Source organism: Oenanthe melanoleuca, chromosome 18, assembly GCF_029582105.1.
Source record: "Oenanthe melanoleuca isolate GR-GAL-2019-014 chromosome 18, OMel1.0, whole genome shotgun sequence".
Lineage (NCBI taxonomy): Eukaryota > Metazoa > Chordata > Aves > Passeriformes > Muscicapidae > Oenanthe > Oenanthe melanoleuca.
This window is the reverse complement of record NC_079351.1, coordinates 2,845,209-2,863,052: the sequence shown is the minus strand read 5'-3', so window position 1 is coordinate 2,863,052 and position 17,844 is coordinate 2,845,209. Positions and strand designations below refer to the sequence as shown.

The window sequence follows — 17,844 nt, the reverse complement described above, 5'->3', positions numbered from 1 at the left end:
CCAACAGTTGTTGTTCTGTTCATAAACACTTCATTCATCTCAGTGTCTTTTTGGCATAGCAGCCATCTCATTTGCTGCCAGATGGAAAGGAAGGGAGGTATTGAATGGTCTGATTTGACTTTAATATAATATGGCCGGTCCCAGAAAGGTGAAGGGACTAGCAGGAGTTTTTAATTACCTTAATACCTGTGGATCTGACAGTGAGTATGTGCTGAAGGGTGTTTCACTACTGTTTTGGGTCTTTTGCTGTATCAACCCATCTAATAAATGTATATAACTTTTACTTTATTTTGTTCTTTTCCCCCCTGTTCTGTGGCTGAGAAATGGCTGTGACCAGGTGCATCAGTGACAAGTCTCTTCACCTATCTGCTGATCTGCATTTCCCTTTGTTCAAGGGTTTTATTGACTGCAAAAGCTTTTCCAGAAAATCCCTCTGTTGGACAGAGCACTTGGTCATGCTGTGCTTGTGTCTTGTCTTGTGGGCATTTCTTTATCATCCCCCATAAATTCCACTTTAGTCCATAAAACAGAAATGAAATGAAACCAAGACAATCTTTGTGGCTTGTTCCTCTCCACCTTGACCTTTCCACCACTGCCTTTGTATAGAGCTGTGTGTGTTGTTCCTGCCCTTTGTGTGTTATAGGATATTTACCTTGTAACTTATTTTTGTGGTCTTAAAAGTCTTCCCTATAGTGCAACCAGCTATCACCTTAATTCCTCTTTCTTCTCTGAGTCACTGGACTCCATCTTATGTTGTTTCATAGTCTTAGTAATTTTGTTTAAAAAAAAAAAAATTCTCTAAGATCAGCCCTCTCCTTAGCTTGGATTTATCCTAAAATCCTTTGGGAGATGTTGAGTCGTGTGGTAAAAGAAAAGCAAGAAACAGTATTTAATGTACTGTCATGTGCACAATATTTCAAATGGGTTTTTTGGAGTGGGGTTTTATGGTGGTGCTTTTTTAATGGAACACTTAAGGCTTTTGTTTGCTTTTAACATGAAATTCTTCTCTTTTTTCTCCTTTTTTTTTTTTTTTTTTTTTGATCCTTCCATCTTGACAATTATTTTCTCATGTGTATTTTAGCCAATTCTGTTCTGTGATTAACATCCTTTGTGTGCCACAAGTTGCTGACAATGAATTCTTCTGTTTGTGCTCCCCTTGTCATTAACAACAGGGAGAGACTGAAGGAGAAGCCATCGGTGCTGTCCCATTGTGTCAGTTCCCCTCAGAGGACAGATGAAGATGACCTAGGCACGTCACTGTCTGTAAGATGCTCCTCCTTTTTCTCCTAAAGCTCTGCTTTCCCTGAGTTGCTTTCATATATCCCTGTTATTTCCAGCTTTGGGGGTTGTGATCCCTGTGTAAAGGTGCAGACATTTGGGAGGGAGTGATAGGGAGGACTAAAGCTCATCAAAATCTGTCCTCTGCAGTGCAGGGGAAAAGAATTTCTTGTAGGATGCTCTCAGTTCATCCCAATGCTTGACCTCTGTTTAGTGTTGTGTGTTCAGTCTCTGCTGCATTGTTTTCCCTGGGCTTGGCAGCGTGCCTGCATTGACATCATCTTGTATTTTGCAAGAACAGATTAAAGAAAGCTGCATAGATGCCTCTGGCTCTGTTCAGTGAGGGTTGACCTCTGAGAGAGTGAATTTTGGACAGTTTGTCTCATCAGACTTTCCACACCAAGCATTTTGACTGAGGAGAGGGCATTGAACAGGCTTTGTCTGAAACCCTTTTAGATGTCCTTTATGTAATTGCAAGCTTTGCACTGATAATTACTCCTGACAAATGTGTGATACCAAGAAATGTGCTGTTTTACCTTCCAGAATGGGCTCTGTGGCCTTGCAGTGTCCTTCACCACACCTAGAACAGCCCTCACCCCTCTGTGAACACTGAATTTCCTGTTTGTTCCTCCAGCTCTACCCACGCTTCATTTTTGATTCTATCAGAGGAATAGTTTAGAAGGATTGCAGCTGGGCACAGTTGAGAATTTATGAGGACGTGAAGTGCAAATAGGATAAACTGGAAGCTCTTTTCTGAGGAAATTTGTGTTCTGCTGTGCATCTGGAATAGAGGATTAGCAAGGGGATGGTTTATCAGGGCAGGTTACAGGTGCCCAGTGGGCAGAAATCAGTGTCTGTGCTCTAGGCTCTGATTGCTGTGAATGGATTTATGTGTGTGTTGATTGTATGTATACAAATGGAATTTAAATACAGAAATGCCATAATTAAAAATAAAACCACATGCTGGCTTTACTACAGTTCTCCTTATTGGTTTCCTGTTTATTTTACTTTAGGAAATATTCCTTATGGAAGAGTTATTGTAAAAAAAAATTATATTCTTCAGTTGAAACCTGGATTTGGGGCTTTAAAGTTTTGTAGGGGAGTTTTGCTGCTTTGGTTTGTTTATTTTTAATTCTTTTTTGTTGTTGTTGCTGGCTCTGCTGCAGCTTCCAGGTCAGTGTTAGACAAATCACTGCACTTCATTGTTCTTCAGCTCCATATACTGGATTCTTCTGTGATTACAGCTTTAAAAGGGCCTTTAAGTGAAATAATCCTCTCTTGCTTTTCCAGTTTGATAATGTTTGGCTGGCTGGAACAAACAATACCTTGTTCCATATTCAGGAATATTCTGGGATTTCACAGATGTTCTGGCATCATTCAGGCCCAGGTAGAGGAGCAGGGAGACTTTTAAGAAGCATTAAGAGCTGCCTCCACCAGGTGTTGATGAACAGCAGCCCAAGCTCTGGTCACTGGCTGCTTGTGACAAATGAGATTTAAAGAAGAGGTGCTGGCAGGCCCATACACAAACCTCCCTTAATGAGACCTTAAAGTAATTCAGGCTTCAGTGTTGTTTTTCTGAATACCCCTGCCAAGGAAAATGTTCTGTACCAGCTTTCCCCATTAGATAAGTTAAATGTTGGTTGTTACTGTTATCCCACAGGGAAAACTTTCCTTTTGAGAGGCAATTCCTTGTTACTTCCTCAGTGAAGTAACTGAAGTGAAGCCCTGGCTGGCTGCTGGGAACCAGGGGAGAGCCTTGAGCTGGGCAGCAGCTGCTCTGTCCTCTGCTGTGGTAACATCCCTGCCTTGCTGTGCTTTCCTTTCATTTTCTAATCTGGAGGCTGGTCAGGTGATCTCTGAATTCTGGATTAACCCCAGAAAAGGCACTGTGGAAATGAATTGATGCCTGAAAATGGAGTATTTTGGGTTTTTTAGTTAATCCACCCTCTTAAGGTGACCATTGCTTTGGAAATAAATAAAGAAGAACATTAAAGTGGAGAGCCAGGCTAATTTATCCTCTGAACTGCTTTCTCAGCCCAGTATCCTCTGGAAATGCAGCTGTTTAGCTGAAAGCTGACAGAAGTATTGTGGCACTGTTGGGAAGTGCAGTGTAGCTATGGCCAAGTCAATGAGAAGTTTGATTTTAAATAATGTATCTGCCAGCAATTCTGGTATTTTCTTTAACTTTTTTTATGTTCCAGGATGATCAACACAAAAGAAACTTCTCATTGGATGATGATGACCTCGAAGCACGACTCAATAGTTGGAATCTTGGGGTAAAATGAACTGAGTAATTTATTTATTTTTTAACTTGCAATGGGAACTCCTCAGTAATGTATTCTGAGTTTAGTCAACAAAACTTTTTGTGGGAATGAGTCTTCTGGAAATAAATTGCTAAAGCTTGGAAAAGTTATTTATGAATTTATGAGAAGAAAACATGGAAATTTTAAGTAATAATAATATCTTTATAGCAATTTAATTTTATTAAGATCACTTTGATTTTAACAGGGAAGTTTCTTTTTTTCTTTTCTTCCTTATTTTGTGCCTATTCTCACAGGTTGAAAGTTCACAGAGTTGCAGCCAAAGTTAGGAGTGATGAGAGCAAGTTTAACTCAATAGTTCAGCCTTGTTTTTTTGAAAAATAATCACATATTTTCATGTTGTCATCTTAATCAGCTGCCAAGGGATCCTTATTCTTCCTACACTGCTGTCAGTCCAGAGGGATATGACAGCATTTAAAAATCTTGCCTATTACACTGCAGTTTTTTCATGGATGGCCAAGTTCTCTTCAGTGCAATCAGAAATGATAACAGAGAATATTAATGGTTTTCTGTCCCTCTTGGTGTTTCTCTTGCTTTTTCCAAGCTGAGAGTGGAGATGGGTGAGAGTGTCAGCATTGTACAGGTGCCTGAAACAAAGGTGCAAGCAGTCACTTGCAGATTTTGGATATTTGGGCTGTATTTATCCCCTGGATGATAGGAGCAGTAAGCTGGAATACCTTGAGCTTTTAAAGCTGCTTTAAGGGGGAAAACTTGCTCATGGGCATTTTACAAATTACACCAACTGATGCTGACAAAGGATCTCTTTATATCCTGCATTTTTGTATCAGTGTTGATCTGCCTGCCTGCTTATCTCTTATCTCTGTCATTGTATTTGTATTTTATTTCTTTTCCTAATTGAATTCCAGTTTGCAGTCGTGTTGTGCTGATAATGGCTGGTTATTAAACTGTGATGATCCTCTGCTGATACAGGAGCTCCCTTGGATAACAAATTGGCTGCCGTGGCACATAAATCAGTTTTTCAAGTCTCCTCTCCAGGGATGGTAATTAAAGAAGTCGCTCATGAGAGACTTTGATTGCCTGATAAGACTTGTTGGGAGTTACCTGACAAAGAGGATTGGAGGCTGTAAAAGAGAGGTCTGTGAGAGGTTGTGCTGAGCAGCGTTTCCCTGCTGTGGATCACGGCCTCCAGTGGCTTCTCAAAGGGTCAGGAAGTTTTAAGTGGAGTGTCACACTTAAAGAATATGCCACTGCTAAAAATAAAAAAATCCCACTAAATGATTGCAGCCCCTTGGAATCTGTAAGGTTTGAGTGTCAGATGTGGCTGCTGTTATTTGCAAGCATTTAAATTGCCATGGGAGCATCTTGCTGTCCTTTAATTGCTACTCCCAGCTGCACACTGTTTGGGAAACTTAATTTACAATGATCCTACCTCAGATACAGAAGACCCTTGACCCAAAAAATACTTCAGTAGTGGAGGAAGATAGAAAAGGAGATACAGAATGGCTTTCACTTTGAGCTGCCTGGGCTGAAGAACAGCTGTCTTGAAAAGCTTTTCAAACTTTCCTTGGGCTTTTTTTGGTTATACAAGTCCTTATACAAGGATTTTTCTCAGTAAGAATCTGTGTAATTTTAGGAAGCTGTGAGTATTTCAGGCAAGTTTATATGGAGACCATGCTTTTATCCAGGAATCTGCAAATACCCAGCTAGGTGCACACACTGGTGAGACAGCCCTTGTGTTTTCCAGCTGAGCCTTCAGTGCTCCAGCTTGGGCTTGTCTGGATTGAAATGACCAGTTATAAATTGTTAATTTATTTTTACTGTTATCTTTCAGCCTCCTACTTCTTTAATATATTCTAAATTTCCTCTTCTTCAAAGCTTTTGTGTTTTTGAGGTCATATTCTGGATGTGGTTTTAGTTTTTATGATATACCTACATCAGTGATTGAGGTTTTTTAATTATTTTTATTAAGAATACTGTGGAAAGTTTTGGGAAATGCTTTTATGATTTTTCTGCTAAGCTGAGAGGTCAAAGCTTATCAGTCTAATCTGGAGGCTTCAGATATTTGTTCTTAATTACATTTTCTACAGGAGAAGTAAATCTGTTGTGTTACTTTGCTGATATTGTTACTTTTTGTGAGTAATAAAAGAATTTTCCCCTTTTCCGTGCAGCATTCCTGATTATCCCTATCAGACATTTTATTATTCGAGTTCTTTAGTCTAATCAAGAATGAGTAAAAATTGAAAAAAAAGTTGAGTTTTGATTGTGATAAATTTGCCTTTCATAGGTGGAATACTAATTCACACCCATTTTACATACATTATAAAATGTGTTTTTCTTAGCATGTATTGACTCTTATCTAAACTGATGTGGGGACTGTCCTTTATCAGCTGTTCATGCCTTGAAGCTGCATTTGCAGTGTAGAAAAGCAGAAATCCTTTTGTGTGGCTGTTTGAAGGGAAAAGTTTCAGAGCCAGGAACTGAGACAAATAAATACCAGTAATCTTTGGTCATGTTGTTACTTTGAACTTTCTTTGTCATTCTTCAACCATCTTAGAATATAATAAAATTAACCTAGGCTAGGGGAATGAGAAGAACTTTAAGGTCCCTTCCAGCCCAGACTTTTCTGTGATTCTGTGGTCTTATTTCATCAACAGCTGTCAATAAATTTCTGTGTATTATTGCAGTTCTAGTGCACCTCATAATCAGGGGAAGGTTACCATCTCCTGTTTATGTTTCAAAAAAAATTAAATATTGTGAAAGATGTGTAGTGTCAGGAAAAGAACCCTGTTGAATAATGGAATTAAACTGCCCTTTTTCATTTTCTTTTTTTCCTCTTTAGCTGAGCTTTTTAGATTGTAGTCAAACATAAAAAATATATTTTGGATAAAAAAATTAAAGTTACGTAAAGGAGCAGCAATGAATTAAATCCTTGCAAATTCTTACCTCACCTGCCTGTGTCTCACTCTGCTTCATGATGCCTGTGATGCAGTTTCATTTGTCACTGAATTGTAGCCAGCTTTAGGTGTGACAAAGCATCTCTTCCAAACATCCCAGGAAATTCAGCACATCATTTTAGGTAGAAAGCACAAAGAGATTGTACCCTGGGGGGACATCAAAGGGCTTTTTAATCAGGGAGAACACAATTTTTCATCACTGGAATTCAGCCAGGACAAGAATTAACTCTTTAGCTTTTACCAGAAGTGATGTGGGACTGACTGGACACTCAGTACTGCCCAGAAGAATTTGTTCTGGGCAATGTTATTGACTAGCAGAGGTTTGAGGAGACTGAGACCAAAGAAATTCTGTGGTTGGTGGCTGTGTTCCATTCTCCTTGTTGGAGAGAAGTGTTGTACCACAGGGTTAAATGGATGGAGTGGTGGGAATTCCTGGGAGGCTGCAGTGAGTGGATGCTGTGCCTGCTCTGTGTGCTTGGCTCACATCTGCCTGTGTCTTTCCAGTCTAGTTAAGCTCAACCATTTCTGCACAAGCCATTTGGTTATCTTTTGTTTGGTTTCTCAGTCTGGCTGCTTACTATAAACATACCTACTGTATATGTTGTGGCCTTGGAAGGCAGCAGTGCTGGAAAAACTTTCCCACAGTGAACTCCAAGTGGTGTTGAGACTTCAAAAAATAAATTCAAACTTCCATGCTGACAAACATTCTTCTAGTGCTTTAATGTCCTTCCACCAAGACTGCAGCAGCAGCATTAAAGTGAACTTCCCTACGAATTATGATGTTAGATAAGAATGTCCTTACTCAAATTTCCTGAAGCTACTCAGCAGTTATTTCTGTAGGGAACATGCTGGCTGGCTGGGTTTGGTAGATTAAAGTAAGAATTTAGGGCAAGGTTCAGTTTAGTTGTTTACCATTTCAAAGTCTTAAGTGTTCTTAACTCTTTCATGTGTGTTTTTGCCATCCTTGTTTTGAAAACAATCCCGTTTTGTCTTTGATGAAGCTTAGGGGGGAATGTGCAGTGAGCCTGCAGATGCAAGTGTGGGGGTTTTGTTCTCTGAATCTTCATATTTACAATGTTCTGTCAGTGGGCTGACCCAGCCTGGATAAACTCTTCCAAAGAGTGGAACAGGACTTGGAGAGGTGGTTTGGAACCATGGCTTTAATGTCACTGTTGTGTTTACTGAACAAAAGAGCAAAGCTTTGGTGGGAGTTTTTGGGCTGGGATATAGTGCACAGATAGAAAGCCTGGACAGTATTTTCAGCCTGAGGGATGGAATGTAATTGATGAGAATGGGACTTGTAGAAGTGCTTAAAGCTCAAAGTTGTGCTTTTCCTGCACTGTCCTTGCTTTTTGGGGAAAAGCATTTCAGCTTTTGTCAGTGCTTCACTCATTACTAGCATTGACAGCTTTAAAATTGTATAACTCATAAATATTTAATTTGGACTACTTTAGGTAGTTATTAAAATAAATAGAAATTGTAAATACTAAAATTTGAAATTATGGCTAATTTGCCTGAAATGCAGCTTTGGATTTTTATTTTTATGTACACTTCTGCAATACTTTTTTTTTTCAATTTTAGAAAAAAAATATTTTAATGAAGTAGATTATCTCAGTTAGATGGTGGGGATTTCTTCATGGGGATCTAATCACCCAACACTTTCATGGCTCTGGTTTACAAGAGGGAGAAGGTGACCACTGCACTCCTCACAAATTGAAACATGATTTCTTGTCAGACTGCCTAATAGAACAGGAGAATCCAAAATCTTTTCTACATAGACATTCAAAATACCATTTCTGTTAAGAAGTGGTATTTACAAATTAGAGTTCAGTTCTAGTTCAAATAAAGATGTCTTTCATGATGACATTTATTTGGTTCATACTCCTAAAAAGCATGTGATTTACTGCTCTTCTCATGGCAGTCCTTCAGTTTCATACATATGTATTTTGGCTTGTCTTTGACCTTTTGCTTATTATTTTTAAATTTGCATGTTTCTCATAAATACAGACTGTTTTTTTTTTTTTTTTTTTTTTTTTTTTTTTTTTTTTTGGGGCATTCTTTATTGTGATATTCCCTCTTTAATGTGGTTTAATTTGGAGAACAAGAAGTTTTGCAGAAGACCAGCATGAAAAGGATGAATGTTGAGGCATTAAATGTTTACAGATCAGTTTAAGTGGATATAATCCACAACAAGTAACAAAGTGGGAACATTTAACTTCAAAGCACATATGGCTGCTGTTACAAAATCAAAAAATGCAAGACTTGGGCCCTCCAAAATATTAGAGACACATTTTCCTTCTTCCCCATAAACAAGTAGGATGTACCTCAGCTTTTCAGATTGAAGGCTGCAAACTGCTGAATGTCATGGGCAGATAAAGGATTTTAATTAATTGTAAATATTTACAACAATTTTTAGCTTTAAAAAAAGCCAAAGTGGAGGGTGATTCTGCATGAGAGACAGGGCTTTGGGGGAACATTAAACCTCTGAATGTTTTTTTGTGGCTGTTTTGTGGCTCTGCAGCCTTCTCCAGACTGCAGCAGGTATTGTTGAAGGCATCCCTTGCTCCCACTGATGCCAAGCTGGGAGTGGCTTGAGCTTCTGGCAAACACCTTCAGCCCTGGGGGTGACCAGGAGTGTGGGCTGGATGGGGAAGTGGCCAAACTAAGGTGGGAGAGGGATAAAATACCAGTAAAATGTAGGTGGAAAATCCTGTTGCAGTACAAGTATGTAGCACGAAGAAAATCCTCCAAAATTTTTCCAGTTTGGAATTTTTGTACCTTTTACCTCCAGGCTGATCCCACTCCTGTATTTCTCTCCTCACAATTTCTTCTGTGTCCAAAATTCCTCATTTTTGTGGCAGTGGGTGCATCCAGGATTCCTTCATTCAATGGCTTTAACTGCCAGCACAGGAGACTTGGTGTGAAAGAAAGTTTAGTGAAACTGTTTTAGTAAACTCCCTGACAATAAATAGTTTATTGTTCAATTATTGGTTTCCTGATGCTTTCAGCTACTGTAGTAAAATTTTGGATAATAGCATTTATTGAAATTGAATGTATGTGTTAAATGTTGAGTTTCTGGGTGAAATATGACAACTCCACACCATGCAAAAATCCTACATCACCTTTTGGGACAGGAAATTAATAACACTATATCAAATTGAAATTACAGAGAGATTAAGCCTCTTTTCCACTGATAAATTCAACACACAAATTTATTTCTTACTACTGCAGAAAGTGCAAGCATTTGATATATTTGCCATGCTGCATAGATCAACCTAATCCTACAACATTTTATTTTTTTTTTATGTGTATTGCAATCTCATTCATATTCCAAATCTCACTGCCACATTTTATAAGATTATACCTTTGAAAGGTTTTTTTGGGCATTCTGCTTTCTCTGTGATGTGATATTTGAGCTTCATCATCTCAGAAAATGAGAAAGATAGAGCTGTCTGATAGAGGAAGTGGGTTGGGAACAATGCTTTGTATCCACTTCTTAAAAATAGTGATTAAAAAAGCTGTTTTAATTATACAGCCATGTTAATGAATTATTTCCTTATGTTTAGTCTCTATAACTTACATGTGTGGCTCTAGTTTCAATGCACCCAACTGTAATTTTTCAAAAGCATTGGATTTTAATCAGTATAATCTGTAAATGTATTGTAGCTTTATATTGATTTCAATGAGAATTTAGCCAATAAAGTTGGAAATCTTTTGGATAAGCCTATGTATGTAGCTGTCAAATATTTTTATTTGATGGAATTTTTACAACCACAAGAGTTAGGAGGGAAAAAAGTGCAATTTTTGGTCCATTTACATTATCAAAATTGCAAATGATCTCTTTGGAAGATTTCCTGTTTCCATACCATTTCAGGCATGTTGAAATCTCATCTGTGGTTCTTTGAGTGATGCAGTTTCTGTGCTAAGTACAGCTCAGTTATGATGTCTTAGACTAAACCAGACATTGTTGAGCTGCTGATTTTTCTCTGCCTTGTTTTTCAGTTAGAAAACCCCAGATATCTGCGAGAAAAGCGGGTGCCAATGACTGTGGTAGGTGTTTATATCCCCTTATATATAAGGGCAGACAAACCTTTCATGTAATTTTTAATCACTGATTGGGCTTGATTGTACTTGGATTTACTGTTTTTGACTTCATTAATTGTTTTGAACTTTTTCTTCCATAGATGACTCCTAAAATTGGCCTTGAGCAAGGCAGCCCCTCTCGGCACCACCAGATGCTGTTTCAAACACCAGAGAAAGAGGTGGGATTCTTTTAAGGCATTTTCCTTGGAAATTGGGCTTTAACAAGGAAGTTATTGTAGCAGAAAATCTAATGGAAGAGAAATTTGCTGAAGTGACAGGGCTTGTCATTAAATAATTCATGGATTTCCCAATTATTTAGGGAGTAAAAAAAGATTTTCTGAACACATTTGCCGATCCTTTGAAAGAATTTTTAGTGGAGAGAAGTTTGAATTCTAGGAATTTTCCAAATTATCTTTTCATAGAGGCAGTGAAACCTTTGATTTAGTGAGGACTTTTGTTGACTTTCTATATGCCTTTCAAAATGAGCAGATTTTGACCTTATTTCTGATAGGATCTACATTATTTCTGTATTTGCCTCATTGATCTCCAATCCTGTTTTGGTCATATGGGGTTTTATTTTACTTCTTTGTAACATTGTGAATTCCTGAGATTACTGTCCAAGCTTGGCTGTCTTAATTCTCTCACACCATGTTTTTTTCCTTTGAATATGTGTAAAAGTAGGATTTTGTGGTCATTTTCACCTTTTTCATGCTTTGAGGAAGTCGACTGCCTGAGATATTTTGTCACAAGCTGCTCATTTTTAACACATTTCTTTTTTTTGAAAGATAGTGAATTAATGTGCAGAAAAGGAAACTCAAGGTGCATTAGAAAAATGATTAATAGAACCCCAAACCCAACCAACCAATCATTAAAAAAAAAAAACACAACAAAAAGCCAAATCCAGCACTCTGCTCTGTTTGTCTTTAAAATTTCTGATTTCAGCTGTGTGCTCCTGGAAAATTGAGACATATGTACATAGTTCCCTTCTACCCAGAAGGATCTAAACCCACAAAGTACCCCAAATATAGCTGATTTGGGGAGGAAAGGGCATCATCAGCAAAGCAGGAAAATATTCTTCCATTTCCTTGGTGTCTTGTAAGGACACATGGATTGGAACTGTCCTAAAGTTGCCTCCATGGCAATTCAGAAAACATCTTTAGCAGAGATACAGAGGAGGGTAAAATTGGTTGGCAGATCCTTCAGTTATTACTAAAATAATGTGTATGAAATGTTTTCTGGTGTACCTGGCTGCCTCACTCGATGCTCCAACCAGCAGCTGCACAATCCATTTCTCCTTTCACTTTCTGTGCTCTGCTATTGACTGTTCTGTATTGACAATGTTCAAACCACCAGTGCCTCAGGAGGAGGCAAGGTTTCATAAGATATGAAAATAGCACAAGAAATAAATAAATTGAAAGCACAATGTTGTCATTTAGACAATATTTTCAAATTAAGTAAACAGGAATGCATGCCAAGGAGCTACATAAAATACCCAGTTAATACTTTGCTAGTTCAGTGGAAAAATCCTCTAAGCCACACAGTAAAAAATCCAGGACTTTTTGCTAATGGTGTTCAACTGTGGGCTGGTTTGAGCTGGAAAGGTTACAGACAGTGTTTCACAATCACATGTGTGTGCTATTAACGAGAAAACATAAATGTGTTTTCATCTTATTTTGTTTGTGAAGCTCAATTAGGAATAAAGTCCTTTTCATTTATAGAATGTGAATGTATTAAGAGAGAAATGGTGCTGTGCACAAGGGTCCGGGGGAGCCATTAACTGTTTTCAGCCTCTTTGTAGTACAAGGGGAGAACATAAAATAGGATAACTGTGGGGTTTTTTGCTTTTAACCTTTAGACCTTTGTTCATAAAGCATTCCTGCACCTGTTTAGAGTCTGTAATGCTGAACACATGGCCATGAGCAGTGATAACCACATCACAGCCCTGCGAGAACGCCGATGTCATCAGGCAGTGCCTTTTAGTCATCTCCTCCCCAAATACTTCTGACATGGATTAAACCATTTGGGAAATGGTCATTGCTGGAAAATCATGGGTTTAAATGAGGGAGATGCAACCCAACAGGAATAAATCCATGTTCAGCAGGACAGCAGAGCACGACAGATGGGGTGATTGGCCTGTCTTGATGAAAAGGGGAAATGTCCCTTTGAACTTCACCTCTGACCATCCTGTGTCACCCAGAGCTCCACGGGGCAGAGGAGGGGGAAAGGAAAAGTCTGATTTGTGATTTTTCAGAAAAACATGTTCAGTACCATTGCTAAGATACAGGTTTGGAATTCTTCTGGAATGAGAAAATAAAATCAGCTATGTTAATAAACTGATTTCTTTTAACATTTCTCAAACAACTAGTTTATCTGATATATCACTTTGAGACATTTTGGTGTTTCTTTAAAGAAGTTATCTTTCTTAATTTTTTATTTAGTCAGTCTTATTTATTCCTAGCATTTTTTTCTCAGTTTCCTTTTTTATTATTTTGTAAGCAAAGATATTTATTTATCTTATCTTGACAAAGGAAACCTAAACAAATCAGAGGCATATTGGAAATACTTTTCACTTTTCAGTTGAAGGTTATACCTGGAGTAAATTTGTGCTGAGTTGTGTATCACCTCTTAATTTATTCATTTTTCAGACAAACTGGCAAGCTCAATGCTTTATGCAATAAATTGAGAAGCTTCATCTGTCTGTTGAGAACATTGAGTGTTTCCAATGTTTTTGTTGACTTGGTCACTGTGCTCCTGCCACTCTCTGTTTTGATTTTTGGGAATCCAGTGATCAAGTCTTTGGACACTGGAGCCCCTGGTGCTTTTCCAGCCTCTTGTGTACTAAAGCAGCCCAGACTAAATGGGGGGAGCAGGAATTCTGGGGAAGGCAGTGACTGGGATTTCAGGAGAACACCTGTGGGACAGCTTCCACCAGTTTGTCATATCTATAATGGGAATTAGACCTTTTTTATTTTTTCCACCCTGAAAATGCATCTTCATGGTTCAAGGAACAGAAGTAAGATGGAAAATGAAGAGTGCTTTCTGGGTTTATGATTCAAGAAGTCTTATCTTTAGGATGCAGCCTTTTTAAAAAGCTATTTAGGACCTTCATCTTTGTCATCTTTATTTCTGTTTTTCTCCTTTTATTTTGGGAATGAGCACTCCCTTTTACTGCATGACACAAATTTTGTTTATAAAGATCATCAAGCCATTTATATGGTTTTACTGCACCAGAAGTGTTGGGATCTAGTGATATATTTACATGAAGATAAAATCTGCAGTGCTGATACAGTTAAGTCGTGGTCTGGCTAAAAGGGCTCTGGATTGAAGGTGTTGAAAGCAGCAGATTTACTGTGCTTCTCACTTATCTGGCAGGAGATTATAACTTGAAACAGAGCAAATTGCATGAGGGCTGTGATATGGATTTCCCCCAAGAGGGACCATACAGAGAATGTGGGGGGAAGAATGCAGGGAGGAAAGAAAGTTGTAAAACTCGGGAGGGAGAGTGAATAACACTGGCTGGTGTTAGCATGGAAAAGAGAAGAACATTTGAAGATAAGAGTCCCTGCAATTAGGAGATGGTGATCAGTGGGCATTTCCCTGCTGGGTTTGATTTCTTCCTCTTAATTGCCCTGTTCCATAGTGAAGTATTTAAATATGTGAAATTCATGCCAAATATGAGCAATAAATAAATGCAATATGGAGACAGTATCCTAAAACAAGGACTCTTGTAATTAAACCACTGTAAATTAACATTATTGTGCCTTTAGCTGCATCATGGATTTTATATTTTTCCTCATCGAAAAGAAATATTTTTGTTCCAAGGATGGTAACAGAATCTATCAGTATTGTTCTCTTGTTGATACATTGAATTAAAAGTGTGTGCTCATGTCTCTGTGTGTCTCTGGAGTTGAAATCTTGGTGGATGGATACATAAGCATCTGTGTATGGAATCAGGAGAGCTGGATACAGCTCAAGGAGCCTCCTCAGATATGTGCTGGGGCTGTTTATGCTTTTTTATAACAGGAGGAGAGTGGTTTTGATGAACTTTCTGAAAGCATTTGAGTGGGTCCAGAACCTGAGTCGTGCAATAACTGGAGCTTCATGTGCTGGAATTCCTTTTTCTTATTATCCTTCTGTTCTTCTGCTTCTCTTCCTTTGCTGTTCCCCTTCTTTTGTCATCCTGTTCACTGGGGACTGTCCAAAGCATACTTGTGTTCATAAATGTCCTGCTGATTTCCAAGGGTAAAGATTGTTAAGGTTTTTAATTCTGGTGAATATTCTTGTTAAAGTGTAAGAACATATGTTGCTTACTGTTCACACAAGTGTGACCCATATGAGAGGGGAAGAAAAGGCAGATATGACATAATTATGGCTTTCATTGTGATTTTCACTTTTCTCTTATGTGACTTTTTTCTTGTGATAACTTGCTTCTGAAAACATTGTTTTGTTTCCCCTTGAAAATATTCCAGGCAGTGACAGCAACTGTTTTCTGGTCCATTTGAATTTTCTCTTTTTCTCCACAGCCCCTGTGTCTGTTTTGAATGCAGGGTGTGATTTATATGGAGAATCCAGTTGTAAACTGATTCTCACCGCTGAGCAATCGTCCTGAGTAGGAATCTGTTCATTCATATTTAAAATTACAGCAATCTTGTCTGCTGCTAACATAATTCCTGGCTGATTAATGTCCTGCTCCCAAAAACATGTGCAAGTTGTCCATTGTGTTCCTTGTGAGGAAGCCACATCCTGCCTTGCTTTGATAACTCTTCAGAATGTAATGTAATAAACCCCAAACCTTATTTTATTGCTAGACTGGTGTGAGCCACACAGTGGATGTCAAGATGAGACATGTTTTCATAAACTGGCTGCTGATTTATAATTCCTGATACCAGTCAGGCTGGTTGTGGAGATCTAGATGTACATGTACAGTTATTTATTTAATTTTTTTTTGCAATAGTTTGTGAACTGTGTCTTTAATTATTGCACATATGGGCTGGAGACATTGAGAAAGATCAAAGGGGTAGGTTAGCAATTCAAACTAGTGTTTTAACCAGTAGAATGTCCAGATGGTTGCCAAGCAGCTGGGAATTAATCTTTTGCTGCATGATTAATCTCTACCTCAAAGTGTCTCTCTCTTTAAAAAGAAAAAGAAAAAAAAAGAGGCAGAAAGTTTGACTTTTTTTTTTTTTCATGTATAGATTCTGATTTTTAAGGAAGAAAAGACATTGACTAGAAAAAGTAGGTGCTGTACACTGTTATTGGTACATGTTGCACTGGTGAAAAGAAGATGGGAGTAGAGTTTTAGTGGCTGGTTTAGGAGATCTTGGAATGAGTATAAAAAGTTCAGTTGCTGCTAAAATACAGCATAAAAAGGAAAGGAATAACACTGGGGAGAAAAAGTCAGTGTTGGTGACTCAGTGTGTTCAGATTCATTCACTGGACTGGGCACTGTGCAGAATTCCATGAAATTCTCAAGTGCTGCCTTCAGTTATATTCATATTTCACTAAGTCCCTTTGAAATCTGTGTGATTGCTGCATGCTCACAGATTCACCTGGGTTCAGTTCTCAGTGCTGGCAACTGAAGGTGCAGCTTGTTGCATTTTTGAGCTGGCTTTTGTGGAATTGCATTTCATACTGCTGTGGCTGAGCTTTCTTAGTTTCTAAACATACACTGAACTTTTTTTGGTCCTTGCTGATGTCAGTGTCTCCCACTGGTGGCAGACACTTGTTCCATGTGGAAGTGGGACCCTGCAAATAAAGCTGTTAATAACACAATGGGTTGTAGTGCTAATATCCATGTTATGTTTGCTGGCCAGAGAAAACCTCCTTGAGAGCACAAATACCACTTCCAGTTATTACAGTTGTTGGGATACAGAGCTGGTGCATTTCTTCTTCCCCACCACCCCCAACGTGGAAATCCATGAGAAATACATTGTTCTCTCTTGAAAGAGCCTAATGACATTTACATATGAATAAGAACAATTGTCCATTCAATTATTTTTCTGTATCAAGCAAATGTGCATTAATTTCAGTGTCATTTAAAAAGTCAGATTTTTCTTGATGGGGAAAGCTGTAAGACTTGATTTAGCACAAAACTTTTAATTTTTAGTGGCTATAAGAATGGAGCAATGCCATAATAATTTTTTAATTAAGTGAATATCTAGTTTCCCATTAAAGAGTAATGTGTAAAAATATTGCCACTGGAAGTAGCAATTGTATTACTTTTAAAGAATAAAGTTACAAAGAAGGGTAGATATGTGGTGGGAATTATAAATGTTTGTTAGGTCAAATAATCCAGTTCAGGACATAAGCATGGACTTTTGTGGAGGGACCTTTGAATCTGGGCAAAATGCCATGTTTATAAAGGGGCTTTTTGCATTCTAATTTCTGGCTGTTCCACTTGTTTGATGCTGTTTTTATTTCAGTCCATCTCTGGTTTCCTGAGCTCTTTGCAGCAGAGGCTTTCCAAGACATTTATTTCACCTTAGTCATTGCATTGGATAAAAACACTGATGATATTCAGTGCTGTAATTGGAGTGGTTAATGATGTACTGTTTCAAAATGTAGTTATAAATTTGATTATTTTCTGAACTAGGAAGTGATCAGTATTTTTTCCACGTCCTGTAAACTGAGTGCAAAGTTTTCAGCTATTCCTTTTGAAAATGGAAGATTAGTTCCAATATGATTAAAATTTTCATTTACTGTAGAAACTTTTCAAATATATTGTTATGAAATAGAAATTTTTTCCTGTTTTTCTCACCAGTAATTTCCTTTTAAGTACTCTGAGTCTTTTTTATAAAATGTGGAAAGTATTAATATACCTCAAAGCTCATCTTAAAATTTTTTGAGGGTATAGTATGATACAGAAATAACACAATGAGATCAGACAGCTTGTTAATGATGAAGTGAAATACTGTTCCAAATTACCTTAGTCTGAAGTCAGTGTGTATTTATAATAAATCTTGACTGTTTTGCAAGTCCAGTCTCTTGTGTCTTGGCCTTCCTGTATGGTTTAAAACACTGTATAAATTATCAATATTTATTATTTTAACCCTGCATGTGAAAATTGAGTAAGCACAATTCAGTAGAAAGTTCGAGTTGTTTGTTGATGTTTTTTAAGAAACCTTTTTCTTCTGTGGAAATATCAAAGCTTTGTGTGCTGTGCACTGATTCCTTTTAGCAGCTGCAGAGCACCAAGACAAATAACTTTTGTCGTGTACTGTAAGATACACAAGTCATTGTTCTGCATT

The 17,844-nt window shown here is 37.9% G+C and overlaps 1 protein-coding gene across 5 annotated transcripts in view; it reads left to right on the top strand.

Annotated features, from left to right (window-relative positions):
* Window positions 1-17,844, top strand: part of CEP112 (centrosomal protein 112) — a 151,708-nt gene that overhangs the window by 5,956 nt on the left and 127,908 nt on the right. For 4 of the 5 annotated variants that reach the window (XM_056506104.1, XM_056506103.1, XM_056506101.1 and 1 more), the window contains exons 5-8: window positions 1,173-1,263; window positions 3,480-3,554; window positions 10,517-10,564; window positions 10,699-10,776. In XM_056506104.1, coding sequence (XP_056362079.1) covers window positions 1,173-1,263; window positions 3,480-3,554; window positions 10,517-10,564; window positions 10,699-10,776 — 292 coding nt within the window. The remainder of the gene's footprint in view (window positions 1-1,172; window positions 1,264-3,479; window positions 3,555-10,516; window positions 10,565-10,698; window positions 10,777-17,844) is intronic. The other variant, XM_056506105.1, reaches the window with a different exon arrangement.